Raw genomic sequence first — 19,976 nt, 5'->3', positions numbered from 1 at the left:
AGGATACAGAGTCCATTTATCGACGAAGAATATGATAAGTTTGAATTAACATGTAATGAGAAAATAAAGTTAACTGAATTATCACGGGATACTTCTTTAGAACAAAATGTATCTCTAATGCAATTTTAGCTAGATATCAAGAATGAATATAGTATTTGTCAAATAAATCTTAGAAGTATTGTTGCCGTTCGCAACATCTCACTTTTGCAAAACAGGATTTTGTGCATTAGCTGAGATGTAATCATGTTCATATGGTTATAGAAAAGGAGCTTTTTGCAGCTATATCATTATCGACACCGTGTTTCGTTAAATTTTGCGCTAATAGGCAACACAGCCATCTCATTGAGAGACAATATTATAAGATTATTATTCGTTTTTTTGTCTTAATAAATTTTTTAGTACTAAACATTTCTGTGTTTGTATTCTTTTATAAAATGGAAGTGAGCCACCTTATGAACGAAAATTCTAGGGGAGGCGTGGTAAAACAAATGTTAGAAACCCCTGCTCTGCTGAATGCAATTAGTCACAACAAATAGCTATTCACTACGCGCTGATTGAGGGAGCTCTGAGTCAACTTTGAGATCAACTTGTTTTGTCCCAATGAGACAGAACATACACTTATATATATATATATATATATATATATATATATATATATATATATATATATATATATATAAAGGAAAAATAGAATACCAAATACAGTTCAAAAAACGAACATTCAAACACAGAATAAATAAACAGAAGGATATAATTACTATTATGAAATATTTGATTGTATTTAGGTAATATGATGTAAAAATTCAGTAAGGATTTGAGGCTCTTCAAATTCTTTAAACTCGATCTCTTTAAGCAGAATATTTTCAGGGAGCTTCTAGGTGTTTTGATCCCACAATTACTATCCCTTGTAATAAGGATCGATTACATTGTCAAAATTCTGAGTATAGTTGACAGCACAGGAAATCTTAACAAACCATCTAGTTTTTGGCTACTATAACTCAGCAGTTCCTTTTATACACTCAATAAATTCACTCTGAGCACTAAGAAACAAATCCAAACCTTTGGAAATAGGTGTAAGTATAATAAGAGTAGGCTTGCATCCACGCTGCATACTGAGCCTCCATTGTCTGTGGAATGGAGGGATTCGTACTTGAAGCTGCCGGAGAAGTAGGCTGGGACATAGACCAAGGATATCCAATTGTAAAAGGTGCACCAAGTGATTGTGCTGACTGTGGCAAAAATGATGGCAATGGCTGAGTAGATCCCGGCTTTGTCTGAAACCAAACATACAATTTTGTGAAAAGTTATCAAAACACTAAACTATTTTTAACAGCTATTTTGTCCTAAATTCGTCTTTGCAATTTTAGGCAATTCTTGAATACTTTTCCCTAAAAACTGTTTAGTACCCAGGGTTTAATCAAGATCTTGTCTTTAAGGACTGAGGGTACAGGCATCAGACAACTTTCTAGACGAGGAGGGGGAAATAGAATGTTCCTCTGTGTGACGTCTTTTCTTGGACTAAAATTCCTGTCTAGGGGGATCCTCACTACCAGCGCCCACCCACCATCTACATGTCCATCCGCTCATGGGTAAAAACAGCAAAAGTTCTTATGTTCCTTCTGTAATCATTATATTGGGGGGGGGGGCGCCTGCTGTTTGAAGGCATGCCTGTGTTTGCATTATAAATATGTAAAGAAATAAGATAAGATACCGTCAAATTTTAGATTAATTGTTGTTCAGCAGACAAAGAAACAAAAATCTAAATAACAAAATTCAAATCAATCAAATACATAACATATTATGTTAATCCACTTATGTTCTAACATAACTTTTCTAGCATAATGTTGGAAATTGATATAATACATGATCACTTCCAGTAGAAAATATTCCAGAATGAAGTGACTCCCATCAAATTATGTTTAAAAATATTTTTAAAACAAATAAATGTTGTACTTTCATAAAAATTTTGGATTCTTTTAAGAGGACAATTGCTCCCTAGCCCCAACTTCTTGATGTGCACAAGGTGATTTAAAGAAAAACTTCAAACTATATTCCAGTAAGAGAAGTAATCTAATACAAAAGGTGAAACGGTTGCTGTTGACTGAAGTGCTTCTGAATGCAAGTAATAATTTCCAAATTTCAATAGTATACACTATTGCTTCTACTAGTGGTAATGACAATTAACATAACTCATTTAGTGGAATTCAAACATAAAGTGCATAATCTACAAAATAAAATAAAATATATACAAAAATAGATAGCCTGTTTCTTGACCAGTACTGTCAAAGATTTTCATTATTTATAATAAATTTGTCCAAAAAATATGCTGAAAATGGGAACTTATTCCAAACATTTAAAATCGATCGTTGAAAATTGGATCAGAGCAGTAACATGAGAATTTTTAGATGGAGAGGGAGGAGTACAAGGAAAGGTATTATATATATATATATATATATATATATATATATATATATATATATATATATATATATATATATATATATATATATATATATATATATATATATATATATATGTATGTATGTATATATTCTTAGAATTTGAAACATGGCTCATTAAATAAAAATTACCGAGTTTTTGCTGCCTTGGCGATCAAATTTACTTTTACACACAAGATGTACAATAAAAGATGCCAGGTTTCCGTAGTCAATTAAGCAATCCTTTAAAAGAGATTCGTCAGATAAAAGACGCCCAGAGCAAATGAGTCTTTGTTCACTAATGCATGGATGTGCAGGATGATCTTCACGTAGTTTGGCCTTCAGCTCTCTTACAACCATTGTCTCAGGACACTCTATATCTAAATCCCCAAATTCTTGATTGGCTGTGCGAATTGTTAACTTCATCATCCTGAAAACAGACAAGATTTTTCAAAGAGTCTTCTAGCAAGCTAGAAGCAAGATATTTTACGCTCAAAATTACTCTGAATAATAGTTTGAATATTGTAATTTCGCCAAATCTTCACTTTGACAATTATATCTTAGTAATTAAAGCAGTCCCTGTTTGGTCATTCTACAATTTAGATTTGTAAATAGTGAGTAAAAATCCAATAATTATAATATTAATGCCTGCTTATTAGATTTTGCAATTTGTCAGTTTTTTTTTGTTTTTTTTTTCCTCTTTTTCCCCTCCTTTCACGTTATTTTTTATTTTTTTTTTGATCTCGTTTCCCTTAAATTATTATGTGTTAAACTGTAATTTGGTAATTTTTGATTTATATATTGTCTTGTTTAACATTTTTTGTGTTTTTCCCCGTGATACTCCACGTATTGTACCTCTGTATAGTGTGGGTTAAAAATAAATAATAATAATAATAATTAGCTATTTTACGCACGTTTTCAGGAGAACTTATTTACATAAAATCTCTTCAACAATTAGCGTAACTACAGATACAGTGGCGGATCCAAGGAGGCGAGGGGGGCACGCACCCCCCTAGCAGAGTCTAAAGTAGTGTAATTTACTTAACTAACCCAAGTTTGCGTTAATTAAACTTGCTTTTAACGCAAGTTTATTGGATCAACCTATTTTGCGCTCCCCCCTAAAAATTTTTTATCGGATCAACCTATTTTTCGCCCTCCCCCCCATCCGTCCCTGTACAGAAACCAAAAGGAAAAAAAGATCTGAAAGGAAATAGAGGTAAAATATAAATTAAACCCTGACATGTCCCAATGAGGTACAATTTCCAGCTTTTTGGCGATTCAAAATTTCATAGCATACGAATTTCAGATGTGGCACTGATATCTGCTCACATACCTGCCACACTGGAGAGGAGACAGTCTCCTCTCAGATTATTCAAAAGGACTGCTTTGTCCTCCTAGAAGAATTTCAAAATACTGGTTTGAAAATGCAATTTGGGATGATAGCTCCCTCACCCAAGATGGAAAGATCCTGATACACCTCTTCCCACCCACCCTCCAATTTTAGACATGTGTATACATTTTTGCATATTACAGTTCTTCAAGAGAATCCTTCAACTAATATAAATGATATACAAATGAACAAGTATCATTATAAAACTGCTCTGAATAATAAATGGTAGCAAACAAGCCGCATGTAACAGAGACCAAAACCCTAACAAGTATCTATATATATATATATATATATATATATATATATATATATATATATATATATATATATATATATATATATATATATATATATATATATATATATATATATATATATATATATATATATATATATATATATATATATATATATATATATATATAAATATATATATATATATATATATATATATATATATATATATATATATATATATATATATATATATATATATATATATATATATATATATATATATATATATATATATATATATATATATATATATATATATATATATATATATATATATATATATATATATATATATATATATATATATATATTACAGTATATATTATAAACTGAGCTATATTATAAATTGAAACCCTATGATACACAGTCAAAACTATTTTAAATAGCTAATTGACTAGGCCTCGAATATTTTGCATCAATATCATTACAAAAAACAAACAAAATTTTCGGCAAGGAATAATTGCTTTTTATGGGAGGGAGGGTAAGCTGAAGATACGACACAGTTGACCAATTTTATTTTTTTACAAAGTATTTAATTTCCTATGAAATGGCTGCCTTATATCCCTTGAAGCTCTATACCCAATATGTAATTGTAACAAAAACTAAAAGTTGGACATATGTAGCTTGTGATTTTTGATTGTCAACGGCAACACCCCAGTGAGAAACAGGATCTAAAGTGGCAATTGTTCATTTTGGTTTTTTCTCCAGCCTTTTGATCTAAGTATGAAGGTAAAAATATTAAATAAAAATATGTTTATAAAACTATTCATCTTCAAGTGCTCTTAAAAGTAAAAAACAAATTCGCTGTTAGAAGGTAAAAATAAAATTCATCAGACTAAAAATAACAGCGTGGGTAAAAATATTAAATAAGAAGATGTTTAGAAATTTATCCATCATCAAGTGATCTTAAAAGTAAAAAACAATTTCACTGTTAACAAGAAAGATTGAAATTTTATGAGACTAAAAATAAAGGCATGGGTAAAAATATTAAATAAGAAGATGTTTAGAAATTTATCCATCATCAAGTGATCTTAAAAGTAAAAAACAATTTCACTGTTAACAAGATAGATTGAAATTTTATGAGACTAAAAATAAAGGCATGGGTAAAAATATTAAATAAGAAGATGATTAGAAATTTATCCGTCATCAAGTGATCTTAAAAGTAAAAAACAATTTCATTGTTAACAAGATAGATTGAAATTTTATGAGACTAAAAATAAAGGCATGGGTAAAAATATTAAATAAGAAGATGTTTAGAAATTTATCCATCATCAAGTGATCTTAAAAGTAAAAACAATTTCACTGTTAACAAGATAGACCTTACCTTAGCTCCTCCTGTACCTCCAGAGGCACACAGGGCGTCCGTTAACAGCCTCCAATCATCCCGCAAATGAGCTGCGGCGTAAATGTCCTCCCACTCTGGGATTAAGGATGCGTGAAGGGCTCTCCTGTCCTGTGAAGCGTGTTTTTGGGCCTTCCTCCCCGACGCTTGCCGTCTGGTTGCCACTGGAGGATCATATTCGGTAGTCTTGATCTTGGCATACGGATAACATGGCTATGATAGCGCCATCTTTGTTGCCTGACTACATCAGCGACATCAGTCTGGTTTTTGTAGTGACGTATTTCCAAGTTTGTTATCATATCCTTCCGGCTAATTTTCAGGATACATCAAGGACAGTTGTTTTCATATGTAGTGAGTCGGTTTTCCTGATAAGCGGTGTGTTTTTAACATTACATTACGGACGTCAAGATCGAAAGGACGTTGCTTATGAAAATGCGAAGTTTTAGCTGAAGTGAGTACTTAGCTGATCTCCAGACTGGTCGAAGTCGTTGAAATGCCGAGCTTGCCAGGACTATTCGTGTTCGCAGTTCTTTTTCGGAGTCGCCACTAGACGAGACGGTGCTGCCAAGATATCGGAAGTCAGTGACTTGCTCTATGCTTTCAGTCCCTAGCTGCATATTCATCGGTGAGTTAGTGGTTGACATCGCTTTGGTTTTGGGGGCGTTGATATGTAACCCAAACTGCTCGGCTCTTTCGGCTAATTTGCATAAAAAGTCTTGAAGTTTGCTTTTGTCTTTCTCCATCAATCTAACATCGTCTGCAAAGTCGAGATCTTGGACTATTCTGCCTGCAATTTTGATCCCGTGTCCATCAATTTGCCTGAATATGTAGTCCACTATGAGAATAAAGAGGAATGGAGACAGTACGCATCTTTGTTTGACACCTGTCATAACTTTGAAATATCTTGTATTTCCTTCGAAGGTTCTCACGCAGCATTCTGTGTCTTCGTACATTGCTAGGATAAGGCGAACCAGCTTTTAATGAATACCGTGGAAGATCAGGATCCTCCATAGTATTGAATAGTCTGTTGAGTCGAACGCTTTTTCAAAATCGACAAACAATAGATATAGACGTTGTCTCCACTCATTTGATTCTTCAAGCATGGTGCGCAGTGTGAATATCAGATCGGCGCAAGATCCTTTTGGTCGGAAACCATGTTGCTCCTCGCGTAAATGCTAGTCTAAGGCAGCTCGGAGTCTTGTCAGGATGATTATGCAGAAGAGTTTTCCGGGTATCGAGAGGAGGTTGATGCCTCTGTAATTGCCACAGACTGTCGCGTCTCCTTTTTTGAACAGTTTAATAATGGTTCCTGCTCTCCAGTCCTTTGGGACTTTTTCTTTTTGCCAGAGGAGGGAAAAGAAGACTAGCCACACTGAAAGGGACCTGCGGATCGATGACTTGACCATTTCTCCAGATATACGGTCACTACCCGGAGATTTTCCATTCTTCGGCTTTTTCGAGGCTGAAAGGATCTCGTCCGCCGTTGGCTCGTTTTCATTAATGAGAAGATCCAAAAATGGGCTGTCCGGAATATCTGGTGGAACAGAAGGGGACGGGCGATTGAGAAGGTTTTCGAAGTAATCCGCCCATCTATTTTTTTGGTCATCTGGATCGGTTAGCAGTCTTCCGTTTTCCCCTTTTACTGGTCCTTCTTGTACGTTGGTCTTCCCAACGATTTCTTTAGTTAGGCGGTACACAGCTCTCGTGTCACCACGTCGGGCTGCTTCTTCTGCCATTCTTGCTTTCTCATTGAGGTGCTTTCGTTTGTCTGACCTAGCACTTTTCTTCACATCTCTGTCCACTTCTTTATAAGCTATGTCTTTCATGACATCAGCAGAGGGATCATTACTGAGCGTGCTCTGTTTCATTTTCTTGCGGTCTTCGATCAAATCCCGTGTTTTCTGGGATATCCACTGTTCTTTTATTGAATTTTTAAAGCCAAGCAGTTTTTCAGCAGTTTCTGCGTAGTTCTGTTGTATAGTCGTCCAAGCTTCTTCCACGTCTTGTGGTATATCAGCAAGTGCCTCGAATCTGTTCGAGAGTTTGATGTTAAATTGTCTCCTATCATTCTTGTCTCTGAGCTTCTCCATATCAAAATTGCTTGGTAGTTTTGTTGTTTGTCGGGATCTGTTGGAGCGGAGTTTCAACTTGAGTGTCGCTACAAGAAGTTCATGATCCGACCCAACGTCCGCACTTCTGTAACTCCTCACGTCTTTCAGACTAGTTCTCCTCCGTCGTCGGATTGGAAAGTGGTCAATCTGGTTTTTGACAGTTTTGTCTGGGGATGTCCATGTATACTTATGTATATCTTTGTGCTCGAATAATGTACCTCCTATCAACAGGTCATTCTACATGGCAAAGCTGACAAGTCTTGCACCATTTTCGTTGATAGCTCCAAGCCCGTGATGTCCCGACACCTCGGAGCAATAAGATATATCCTGACCAACTTTCGTATTTAGGTCACCTGCCAAGCAAGCGACGTCATGGAGAGGGATGGAGTCTAGGACGGACTGGAGGGTTTCATAAAAACCGTCTTTTGAGGTTTCATCGGCATCATTTGTTGGTGCATAGCATATGACTAGTGACAGCTTTGCATGTTTAGATGCAAATCGTGTATACAGGATTCTCTCGTTAATCGGTTTCCACGAGCAGAGACTTTGCTGCATTTGGGTTCAATATAGCTGCGACTCCGGCTGCATGTCTGTCCGTTTTTCCGCTGTACAGAACTGTATAAGTCATGTTGCTGTTTACTGTTTTGAGCTTTTTTTCTCCACAGCCTTTCCATCGTGCTTCGGCCACTGCGAGGATATCTAGCCGAAAGTTTTCGCACTCTTGTAGAACTTGTTCAGTTTTTGAAAGGGCCGACATGGTCCTTGCGTTCCGAAATCCGATTCGTACTTGTTTATTTGCGTCGAAAAATCTGGTCGAAGGGCATGCATGGGTTGTCATTATAATGGGATTTAATTCGAGGCTTTTCACTGAGCTTTCTTTAGCATATTCTTTTTCTACGGGAGTGATATACGAGACCACTACACAACCAGTTTCTTCGACTCGGCTAGGTGCAGGGGCTCCAATCCCTGATCGAGGGGCCGGAACCCCTCGGACCTACCTTGCAGAGGCCGTTGTCCGTACATCTGGATCCTTCGCCCTTTCGCAGTTGTCCTCCTATAGGGGATCCTCCCACAATGATGTTCTGCTTCACCATGCAATCTGACCCATTTCCGGTACAAAGTTTGTAACTCACGGGACGTGTCCACACGCCGGTGGGCCCCGCTGAATGTACATTCACCTTCTTCCTCCTCCACCTGTATTTACGGCCCCCCGGGCGAGGGTGCCCAAGTTTCAATTAAGGACCCCAGGGACTGGGTCCCCCCTTGGTCCGTGCCTCCAATGGAGGTACCCTACATATCTGTAGGGCGTTCCCCTATCCGCCACCTGGGGACGCGTTGAGTGGCCTGGAGAGGGCCCCCACTGAGAAGGTGACTCAGTAGGTACTCAGCTTTTTAATAATATAATTTTTAGCTAATTTAATAAAGCTAATTTAATAAAAATAAATTTTTTTTTACTTTTATAACTTTAATAAATCAAATAAATTAGCTATAAAGCTAATTTAATAAAAATATAATTTTTTTTACTTTTATAACTTTAATAAATCAAATAATACTAACATTTTGATTACTAAATATCATTATATGTATACTAAACTGACAATGCACATTCTTTTTTATTTTGCCTTTAACGCGCAATTTTTGTTCGGGCCTTGGGAAGGCATAGGGGTTTTGCGTCCAACTTATGTTAATTTTTGCTAGTTTTGAGTTTGACTTGGTTATTTATTGTAATTTCTGTTCGTTTTGGGTTTCATTTATTTATCAATGCTGATTTGTGGTAGGTTCACACTTGGTAGATTATTTCATTTTATTTTTCCTCATTTTTTGTTTAATGAATTTCTTTACTGTTCTCTGAAAAACTCATTTTTTAGAAAAAGTTTTTTTAATCAATTTCTTTTCTGGTTTTATATTTTCATAGTCCTTTCAGGGAAAAAGAAAATAATACTTTAAATCATTTTGTTTTTGAAGACTTTATAATTTGACCTGCTATTTGTATGCTGGAGAAGAATTTTCAGCAATTTTTAACAGCATACACCCTTTTAAAAATCTGGACACAAATAGTACTGTTTAATTTAGTTTCATAACTTCTCTAGTTGACCTGTAATGGGAAACTTGATATCATTCGCAAAAAAATCTGTTTACTTTCTTTAATAGCTTGGATACACTTATGCTATTTGGATTTGGTTAAATTTTAAGAGCAGAAGTAGCCCCGAACGTTTGAACATAATACCCTCAGTCGTTCTTGGGATACAGCTGAGATGCCCTATTGGGAATTAGCATTATCACAGTGCATTTTAATTTAATCTTAAGTCAACATTTAGTTTTTAAACATATAAAAATTGGATTTGAGGAAGACTAAGATCTATTCTATAAATAATATAAAACAACTTTCTATACAAACCTTATATGCCCCCAGGTCATAACTTACAACCCTTGCACTGAGGGCTCTGAGGGGTTTATCATCCTAAAAGACCAAATTTCCAGTACATCCAACTGCATGGATCAACACGGATATCTAGATATGTTTATTGGACGGGTTTGGAAGATTAGTGCGCGTGAGAGGGGCGTTAGTCCCTATTAAATCAGTTTCGATTGTAAAAAAAAACAGTAGCCCTTTCAATCTCCAATTGAATGAGCCCTTTTGAAGTTTCTATAACAATGCTTTCAATAAAACTTTATGTGCCCCCAGGTCATAACTTACAACCCCTGCCCTGAGGGCTGTGGGGGGAGGGGTTGTCATCCTTAAAGACCTAATTTCCAAAACTTTTCACTATGTTGAATAAAATGGCTATCTAAAAATTTTGATTGGATGTGTTTTGGGAAAAGGTGGGCAAGAGAGGGGGGTTAGTTGCCCTCAAATTACTTTTGACTATTAAAAAGAGTACTAGTCCTTTGAATTTCAAATCGAATGAGCCCTTTTTCAAGTTTCTACGACAAAGATTTCAATAAAAACCTTATATACCCCCAGGGCATAACTTATAATCCTTGCCCTGAGGGTTGTGGGTGAGTGTTATCCTTAAAAATATGTTTTCTATCTGGAAATCAACTACCCTGAACAAAATGGCTATCTCAAATTTTTATTGGATGTGTTTGGGGGAATGATGGGTGTGTGGGGGGGGGCGGCGAGTTGCCCTCCAATCACTTTCGACTATTAAAAAGGGCACTAGCCCTTTGAATGTCCAATCGAATGAGCTTTTATTGAAGTTTCTACAACAACGCCTTCTTTAAAAACCTTATATGACCCCAGGGCATAACTTAAAACCCTTGCCCTGAGGGATGTGGGGGAGTGTCCTCCTCAAAAACATATTTTCTATCTGGAAATCAACTACGCTGAACAAATTGGCTAGCTCAAAATTTTGATTGGATGTGTATGGGGGAATGAAGGGCATGAGGGGGGGGACTAGTTACACTAAAATCACTTTTGACTATTACGAAGGGTACTAGCCCTTTGAAATTCCAATCGAATGAGCCTGTTTTGAAGTTTCTACGACAACGCCTTCTATAAAAACCTTATATGCCCCCAGGGCATAACTTAAAACCCTTGCCCTGAGGGTTGTGGGGGAGTGTCCACCTCAAAAAAAAATTTTCTATCTGGAAATCATCTATGCTGAACAAAATGGCTATCTCAAAATTTTGATTGGATGTGTTTGGGGGAATGATGGGCAAGGGGGAGGGGGCTAGTTGCCCTCCAATCACTTTCGACTATTAAAAAGGGTACTAGCGCTTTGAATTTCCAATCAAATGAGCCTGTTTTGAAGTTTCTACGACAACACCTTCTATAAAAACCTCATATGCCCCCAGGGCATAACACAAAACCCTTGCCCTGAGGGTTGTGGGGAAGTGTCCTCTTGAAAAACATATTTTCTATCTGGAAATCAACTATGCTGAACGAAATGGCTATCTAAAAATTTTGATTGGATGTGTTTGGGGGAATGATGGGCATGGGGGGAGGGGGCTAGTTGCCCTCCAATCACTTTCTACTATTAAAAAGGGTACTAGCCCTTTGAATTTCCAATTAAATGAGCCTGTTTTGAAGTTTCTACGACAATGCCTTCTATAAAAACCTTATATGCCCCAGGGTATAACTTAAAACCCTTGCCCTGAGGGTTGTGGGGGAGTGTCCTTTTCGAAAACATATTTTCTATCTGGACATCAAGTACACTGAACAAAATGGCTATCTCAAAATTTTGATAGGAGGTGTTTGGGGGAAGGATGGGCGTGGGGTGGGGGCGAGTTGCCCTCCAGTCACTTTCGACTATTAGAAAAGGGTACTTGCCCTTTGAATTTCCAATCAAATGAGCCTTTTTTGAAGTTTCTACAACAACGCCTTCCCAACGCCATTGCCCGTGGCTTGTAGGGGAGTGTCCTCCTCAGAAACATATTTTCTATCTGGAAATCAACTATGCTGGACAAAATGGCTATCTCAAAATTTTGATTGGATGGGTTTGGGGGAGTGATGGGCGCGGGGGGGGGGGCGAGGTGCCCTCCAATCACTCTAGACTACTAAAAAGGACACTAGCCCTTTGAATTTCCAATCGAATGAGCCTTTTTTGAAGTTTCTATGACAATGCCTTCTATAAAAACCTTATATGCCCCAAGGGCATAACTTAAAAACCTTTCCCTGAGGGTTGTGGGGGAGTGTCATCCTCAAAAACAAATTTTCTATCTGGAAATCATCTATGCTAAACAAAAAGGCTATATCAAAATTCTGATTGGATGTGTTTGGGGGAACGATGGCTATCTCAAAATTTTTATTGGATGGGTTTGGGGGAATGATGGGCGCGGGGGGGGGGGCGAGGTGCCCTCAAATCACTTTCGAATATTAAAACGGACACTAGCCCTTTCAATTTCTAATAAAATTGGCTTATTTTTAAGTTTCTATGAAAGTGCCTTCTTTAAAAACATTATATGCCCCGAGGGCATAACTTAAAGCCCTTGCCCTAAGGGTTTTCGGGTAGTGTCTTCCTCAAAAACATATTTTCTATCTGGAAATCAACTATGCTGAACAAAATGGCTATATCAAAATTTTGATTGGATGTGTTTGGGGGAATGATGGGTGTGGGAGTGGGCTAGTTGCCCTCCAATCACTTTCGACTATTAAAAAATGCACTAGCCCTTTGAATTTCCAATCGAATGAGACTTTTTGAAGTTTCTACAACAATGTCTTCTATAAAATCCTTATATGCCCCCTGGGCATAACTTAAAACCCTTGCCCTTAGGGTTTTGGGGGAGTGTCCTCCTCAAAACGATATTTTCCATCTGGAAATCAGCTATGCTGAACAAAATGGCTATCTCAAAATTTTGATTGGATGTTTTTGGGGGAATGATGGGCATGGGAGGGGAGGGGGCTAGTTGCCCTCCAGTCACTTTCGACTATTACAAAGGGCACTAGCCCTTTGAAATTCCAATCGAATGAGCCTGTTTTGAAGTTTCTACGATAACGCCTTCTATAAAAACCTTATATGCCCTCAGGGCATAACTTAAAACCCTTGCCCCGTGGGTTGTGGGGGAGTGTCCTCCTCAAAATGATATTTTCTATTTGTAAATCACCTAGGCTGAACAAAATGGCTATCTCCCAATTTTGATTGGATGTGTTTGGGGGAATGATGGGCATGGAGGGGGGCTAGTTGCCCTCCAATCACTTTCGACTATTAAAAAGGGCACTAGCCACTCCACTGACAATCGAATGAGCCCTTTTTGAACTTTCTACGACAACTCCTTTGATATGAAGTGCCTGGGTATGGAAAAAAAAAAAAACACACATTGTGCCCATATCGTTCTTTACTTAGGCAGCGCTAAGGCGCTGCCTATGATTTCTGGTCATTTTTTAGCGTTTAACCCCCCCCCTGCGGAAAATGCCCCCCATGGAAAATAAGGCTTTCCAAATTTGAGAATTTTATTTGAGTTTTATTTTTTTATTTCTGTAGGGGGAAGGAAATTTGGTACTTGTGTATTATGTGCCACTCACTGAAGTTTACACTGTGTAAAACTCGAGAACAAACTGGTTTCTTTATTAGTTTCTTTCATCTTAGCATGAGACAAGGCAAAGACAAGTGACAGAATAGACGGGAAATAAATAATTTGGGCTATATATTTGCATATAAGGGGGAGGGGGGTGGTGGTAAAGTATTTGGACAGTTTGAAGTCAGAAAACAATTCCTTCTAGGTATGGTGACTATAAAATTACAGAAGAATAGCAAGGTATCTGGAAATTTTGTTAACTAAAAAAAAAAAAAAAATTCCAGTAGGCCTATACAGTAAATGTAATGTTTCATTTAAGTGTTTTTTTCCAAGTGTTAAGTGTTTTTTTTTTACAACCAATTTTCCAAGTAATAATAATACTATTATTAGGTTAATGTAGTGTTTCATTTAAGTGTTTTATGATGATTGCCAATCTAGGTTTATGTTATTTGTGCCTTTCATTTATGTTATTTTACTACGTTCACAGCCATATATTTGGCTTTAAAATACACTTTTCTGTCTATCTATCTAATATGCAGAATAATTGTACCATACACATTTTGCATGCAGACCCGCTATACTTTACCCCCCCCCCCACTAATTTGCAAATATATAACCCAAAGTTATTTATAAAGTAACAAAAAAACTGGTGTGTTTTCGAATTTTACACAGCATAAACTTGAGTGAGTGGTGCATAATACACAAGTACCAAAACTCGTTCCCCCTACAGAAAAAAAAAATCAAATAAAATTCTCCAATTTGGAAAGCCTTAATTTCCATGGAGGGGGGGATATTTTCTGCAGGGGGGAGGTATTTTCTGGGGGGGTATATATATATATATATATATATATATATATATATATATATATATATATATATATATATATATATATATATATATATATATATATATATATATATATATGCCCCCTCCTGAAATGTTTATTTAACTTTTAAAAACACAACAAAAATGGATGTAAACAAATTTGTTATGAGTTTGTTTAGATTTTTTTTTGTATAAGCCACCCCCCCCCCCAAAAAAACAAATCTTTGAGTGGATCCCCCCCCCCAAAAAAAAAACCCTGGGTACAGCCTTGAGCATCAGTTTTAGTTTACAATACTTAACAAATATTTCAGCACCCACTTTAAAAAATATACCATTGTTCAAAATGCATTAGCTTTATATATCACTCCTGCAGCCAACTTAATTTTATCTGCATTTTTTTTATTGGATTTAATTTTAAGTAATATTTTTTTAAGTATTTCCTTTGTAATTGGATTTCCACTCAACTGGGAGCATGGAATTATGAATAGCTTATGTTTACATTGGACAGTTTTTACAATTTCAAATTGACAAAAAAAAATTTGTATAATTTCTTTATGATTGCTAGAAACTGTTACAAATTGTAACTAAGAAAAAAATGTGTTAAGAAAACAATTCTTACTTCATATGCAGTAAAATTGCAGTTATTACATTTTGAAAACACTTTCCTAATGTGCAAATATATAGCCAAAATTATATATTCATATTTTTATGTTTCCTGATTTCATGGGCTATATATTTGCACATTAGGGGAGGGAGAATACAGTGGAAGCATCTTCAAAATATGTTAACTAAAATTTTCTGTAGGCTATAGTGTGAAGTAAGAATTGTTTTCTTAAAGTGTTCCTTTCTCAATAGCCCCAATTCTAGGCTTATACCAGGGTCAGAGCTGGAGTAAGGTAATTTCAAAGGGGAGAGGGGAAATATAGACTTTGCTGCACCATCAATACTGTAAAATATTAAAAATTTGGCCCAAAAATATTACAATTTAAGCTTGTTTTGCCACTCCTTGCCCATGCTATCCAGGGCACTAGCCTTCTCCCCCCTAGATCCAGCACTAACCAGGGTTGGGGGTAAAGTATAGTGGAAACTCCTTCAAAATATGTTCACTACAGTGTTTCTCCATATTATGAAGTCAGAACTGTTAGAAATAAATTCACTGATATGTCTTAGAATTCTACTCAATTAACAGGAATTGAATTTTCAGAACTAAAACCAGAGAAAAAGAGACTGATAACCAAAAATTAAGGTAGAAAGTTTTTTTGTCAAAATTTTACAAGGTATCCTAGACCTGTCAAGTAGGCAAATTTTAAGACTTAGAAATAATAAGAGGGTTAACATTGAGGCTTGGTAATACCTTCCTAGATTATGTTTTTGGCCTTGGATTCATTTTCCTAAACTAACTGGTTATTTTTTTATGGTTCATATTATTGACTTACAAATAAAGTAAACATACCACTTGATGCCTTTTTTTATGCATCAAGTCAATAAATTTAATAATCAATAATCTTAATAATTTAATAATAATTTTATACAATAAATTTAATAATTTAATAATCATTGTTGTTGGAAGAGTTTTACCCCCACCTCTTTATATACCATTTCAGGGTACATATTTGCACATTAGGGGTTTGGGGGGGGGGGGTTTAAATTTTATATCTGATGTAAATTAGAGGTAAGTTTAAACTTTCTCCCCACCCCCTTAATGTGCAAATATATACCCTGAATTGGTATGTATAGGGATAGGGGTAAAATTCATTTCTGACAAAAATGATTATTATATTTGAGAACAGCATAAAAAAGGCATTGAGTGGTATGTTTACTTTATTCATAAGTCAATAATATAAACAACAAAAAATTTATTGGCCTAGGCCTATGTTTACTTTATTTGTAAGTCAATAATATGAACTGCAAAAAATTTACCACCTAACCCCTTTCCCAGATAGTGAAAAGTATCAAAACTACTTTTACTCTACCCCCCCTTCTGTTTTAAGCCTAGGCTAGGAGTCCAGCTGGACATAAGGAAACATATTAAGAAAACAATTCTTACTCCATAATATGCAGAATAGGCTAATCCTAGTTAACACTTTGGTAAATTTTTACCAAATCATATTATTGAGTTTCAAATAAAGTGAATATACCATTCGATGCCTTTTTTTATGCTGATTACAAATATAACAATCATTTCTATTGGAAATGAATTTTAGCCCCCCCTCCCTCTATATAGCCTGTCAATTCAGGATATATATTTGCACATATGGGGGTGGGGGTTAGGTTTGGTGGGGGGCTGAAATTCATTTCTGATAGAAATGATTATCATATTCGTAATCAGCATAAAAAAGGCATCAAGTGGTATATTCACTTTAGGCTTAATTCAATAGGCTAATATGATTTGGTAGAAATTTACCAACACATTTTGCAGGGGAAGAACCTTTATCTTCACTTCTTTCCTTGTTTTTCCAGTTTTTCTAAGAAATTCATAAATTTCTTAGAACCTAGGCTATATATTTACAGAATATATACCCCACCCTCCTAATGTGCAAATATATAACCTAGCCTACCTAGAATTGCATCCTCAATCTAAATATAACATCCATTTGCATCACATGAACTTTACTCCCATATTAGCCATGTGGTGGATGTCCCAACTACTTCCCAGGACAGCAGGAAGCACCTAAAGTAAAATTTTGACTTGATCATAAATAGCCTAAGCTAGGCTATTTGGTTTCAATTATAAATATAAGACTGGGTACATACCTGTCTAACGCAAAATCAATGGTCAATATGTATTAGACTATGAGTAACTAGTTTATTCAAACTTTTTAATATTTGATTTTGTAACACTAGGCTAATTCTGTTAATCCCAAACCAGATTTTAACCTTAATGTTATTAGGTTTATTTCTATTGGTTCACTTGGTCTTCACGTATTGCCATCTATAAAATAGAACAGACCAGAATTTATTGACACAAAAGCCCAAAGGCTTTTGCATATGACCGATTGGTTGAACGCGTCAAACCCCAAACAACAACAGCCCAAAGGGCCGTGGTCACAAGAAAAAAGACACTTTCATACAAGCATAAATTGGCACAAAACTATAATCTAAGCTAGTGAAATATCACCCTCATCCCTCATCTCTCCCAAGCCTCAGCCATGGGCGTAGCGAGAGGAGGGGGGCAGCTGCCCCCCTATACCTTCAAATTTACATTAGATATGGCTGAAAAAGCAGATGGTTTGGAAAAAGCAGTTGATAAAACTCCATCACACTATCGACTGCCCCCCCCCCCCTAGACAATATGCTGCCTAATGCTGCCTACGCCCATGGCCTCAACCCCAAACAATTCTTTCCTTAAATCTATTGATTCACCAGACTTGCCTACAAATAAAACAAGATCTTCCCCTCTCCCACACATGAAATAGAAGTAAGAAACATAAGCATGCCTAGACCTTCCTAGATACTTCATTCTCTCACCTAGCGGCAACTCATTTGACCTAACACAAATGATTAACCTTTGTTGCCTCTTTTGAAGCTCCGCCTTAAAATATAATTCTTCTCCCCACTGCTCCTTAGCCTTTGCATATAACTCCAGTGATCGGGTCTCATTCACTCGCGCATGCCACACCTGGATCTCCTGGTCCCTTAACCTCTCCCTGACCCTATTTGCAACTGCTCCTTCCTTTAATCCAATCCCTAGCCCACCATTCCATAGCTCTGAAAATCCACAATCTTCCAATATCTTCTTTATTTGAGATGGCCGTGTATCGCTCTTTGGGATCCTCAGAGCTTCTAAATATGCTGTTTTTGTTATCCTTACTCTGGGCATACTCAGGATTTTCTCCCATAGTCTTATCATCCCTACTAGCCTATCACTTCTTAAAGAAAATAAACCTAGGTCTCCTCTCAATACTAAACTATTCGTTGAAAAATGTAGACCTAAAACTCTCTTAAAATACTGAAGCTGAATCTCCTCCATTGTCTCACCAGCTATATATCCCCAAACTTCAGATCCATCATGCATAGCCGATTCAATCTTTACCTGAAATTAATTTAAAAAAACTTTCCGAAAAATAAGTTTTTCAAAGAAAAGTAAAGGCCATTTTAAACTTAAGCTCAGAAGGTTCAAATACATCTTAAAATAAAGACTAAAAACGACCAGAAATTACTATAAAAGCATAAATGAAACCAAAAATGAACAGAAATTAAATAAACACTCATAGAGAAACGCATACAACAAGTAATAACATAAATGAATGAATAGATCTTAAAGCAAGTAATGCCTAGATTGAATATGAAAATCAAGCTTAAAATGAAAAAAAATAGTTTTGTATTAAAGTATAAATGAAACTTAACACGAACAGAAATTAAATAAACAATCAATGCGAACAAACATACAATATATATTAATGTAAATGAATAAATAAATCTTAAAACGAGTGAAACTGAAAAAGAATATGCAAATCAAGTTTGATTCGAATAAAAATAACTACAAACAAGAGTTTAGGTATCGCCTCACTGCAGAAGCCTAAAACCTACTGCGTCATTGGCGCTTAACCGAAAACAATTCTTTGAAATGTTTTCACTTTTGTAACTTTAAGAAATCAAAAATTAATTAAGGTTTTAGGGAATAAATATCAGCATATGTATATTAAATTGACAATGCACATTTTTTTTCAGTAAACTCATTTCAATTTTTTTCAGTAAAGTACAAATTATATTCTGGCTTTTAGAAAGCATAGGGGTTTTGAACCCTACTCATATTAATTTGTGCTCGTTTTGAGTTTGACTCTAATATTTATTTCAATTTTTGTTCGTTTTGGGTTTCATTTATTTATTGATACTGATTTGGGGTAGTTGTATGCTTTGTAGATTCTATGATAGTCCGGACGCCAAGTGTTGAAAATGTGAATCATAGCAGGACGGAATAGGGCTGCAAAGAGAATTAGCCTAACCTCCACTCCCTAAATTGACCATGCGAATTCAAAAATACCAATGACTCTTGCTTACAAGTGATGGAGCACTCTGAAACTTGACATTTTATTGTATTTTTGTGTTTCATGCAAGAAAATGCATGTTCCAAAGAGTTTGAGATTCATTTTTACTCTCAACTAGAAATGCTTACAAGTCATAAAATTTTTTTATAAGAAACTATAACAATTAGCTTGAGAAAATGGCAAGAGTAACAAAAATGGCGATACTATATGAGTCTTGAACAGTCTTAGAAAGTATAAAAAAAATCAAATTAAATATTAGATATATAATGATATTAATTGTTGAAAGATCCATCAGTTCAAGCTTTTTTTTCACTGTAATTTTTATTTTCATTTTCAATGCTGTAAGAACTGGAAAATAATAAATTTGTAATATACGAGTAATTCGTTTTCAGTGAAGCACCAATGACACAGAAGGCTTTAGGTTTTTACAGTTAAAGAAGGGGGCAGTATCCAAATTTTGTTTGCAGTGAAACTATATTTGTCTTGACCAATCTTGAAAAGAACTAATAAATTAAACTGAATATTTGATGCATAATAATATTAATTGCTAAAAGCTCATCAGTTCAAAATTTTACTGTAATTTTAATATTTACTTTCAATATTAAGTACAAAAGAAAACATTTGTA

General features: G+C 35.6%; 2 protein-coding genes across 2 annotated transcripts in view; both read right to left on the bottom strand.

Annotated features, from left to right (window-relative positions):
- Herp (Homocysteine-induced endoplasmic reticulum protein) overlaps positions 1–17,250 on the bottom strand; it is a 42,534-nt gene extending 25,284 nt beyond the window's left edge. The window contains exons 1-3 of the mRNA XM_089095466.1: positions 17,117–17,250; positions 2,592–2,868; positions 1,060–1,274 (exon numbers count right to left, since the gene is read on the bottom strand). Coding sequence (XP_088951592.1) covers positions 1,060–1,274; positions 2,592–2,867 — 491 coding nt within the window. The 5' untranslated portion in view covers position 2,868; positions 17,117–17,250. The remainder of the gene's footprint in view (positions 1–1,059; positions 1,275–2,591; positions 2,869–17,116) is intronic.
- On the bottom strand, positions 6,643–7,557 carry LOC148947824 (uncharacterized). The gene has a single exon (XM_089096020.1). The coding sequence runs from the start codon at positions 7,555–7,557 to the stop codon at positions 6,643–6,645; it is 915 nt and encodes a 304-aa protein (XP_088952146.1).
- Positions 17,251–19,976: the final 2,726 nt, after the last annotated feature.

Source organism: Artemia sp. Qi Xiang Cuo, chromosome 10 (assembly GCF_049724085.1).
Source record: "Artemia sp. Qi Xiang Cuo chromosome 10, ASM4972408v1, whole genome shotgun sequence".
Taxonomy (NCBI): Eukaryota; Metazoa; Arthropoda; class Branchiopoda; order Anostraca; family Artemiidae; genus Artemia; species Artemia sp. Qi Xiang Cuo.
This window is presented reverse-complemented; position numbering and strand designations above follow the sequence as displayed.

Excerpts from the sequence above, each read along its gene's own strand:
- LOC148947824 (XM_089096020.1), bottom strand. The coding sequence starts at position 7,557 with ATGGAGAAGCTCAGAGACAAGAATGATAGGAGACAATTTAACATCAAA.